At 64.8% G+C, this 452-nt stretch overlaps 1 protein-coding gene across 1 annotated transcript in view; it reads left to right on the forward strand.

Annotated features, from left to right (window-relative positions):
• Window positions 1–441, forward strand: part of ETH_00037720 (uncharacterized protein) — a gene marked incomplete at both ends in the record, with an annotated part of 3315 nt that extends 2874 nt beyond the window's left edge. The window contains 2 exons of the mRNA XM_013376329.1: window positions 1–200; window positions 314–441. Coding sequence (XP_013231783.1) covers window positions 1–200; window positions 314–441 — 328 coding nt within the window. The remainder of the gene's footprint in view (window positions 201–313) is intronic.
• Window positions 442–452: the final 11 nt, after the last annotated feature.

Genomic DNA, 452 nt, shown 5'->3' on the forward strand with positions numbered 1-452 from the left:
GCCGTGCAGCGCGAACACTGTGCGGCTTGCTGCTCTGCTGCTGCTGGAGAGCGACTCAGTTTGCTGCTGCCCCGAACTTGAGACTCGCCTCGAGCAGCTGCTGCTGTATGCTCTTTGGCGGGGCAAAGTCGCGCGGCTGCGGCCCCCGGCCCAAGACACAGCAGTTGAGGAGCTTCTTGCTGCTCCGCAGCAGCAGCACTGTGAGTTGCTGCTGCGCTGCTTGCTACTGCGCTGCTTGCTGCTTGCTGCTGCGCTGCTTGCTGCTTGCTGCTGCGCTACTTGCTGCTCGCTGCTGCGCTGCTTGCTGCTGCAGTTGTTGCTGACGAGGGCGGCGCCGCTGGGGTTCCTGCTGCTGCGAAGGCCCGCGCTGCTGCTGCAGGGCTTCATGTGCTCCCCGCTGCTGCTGCTGCTGCTGCTGCTGCTGCTGTGCGCAGTCGCTGAGTGGATAGACA

The sequence above is a fragment of the Eimeria tenella genome, genomic scaffold, assembly GCF_000499545.2.
Source record: "Eimeria tenella Houghton genomic scaffold, Eth_scaff3342, whole genome shotgun sequence".
NCBI lineage: Eukaryota > Apicomplexa > Conoidasida > Eucoccidiorida > Eimeriidae > Eimeria > Eimeria tenella.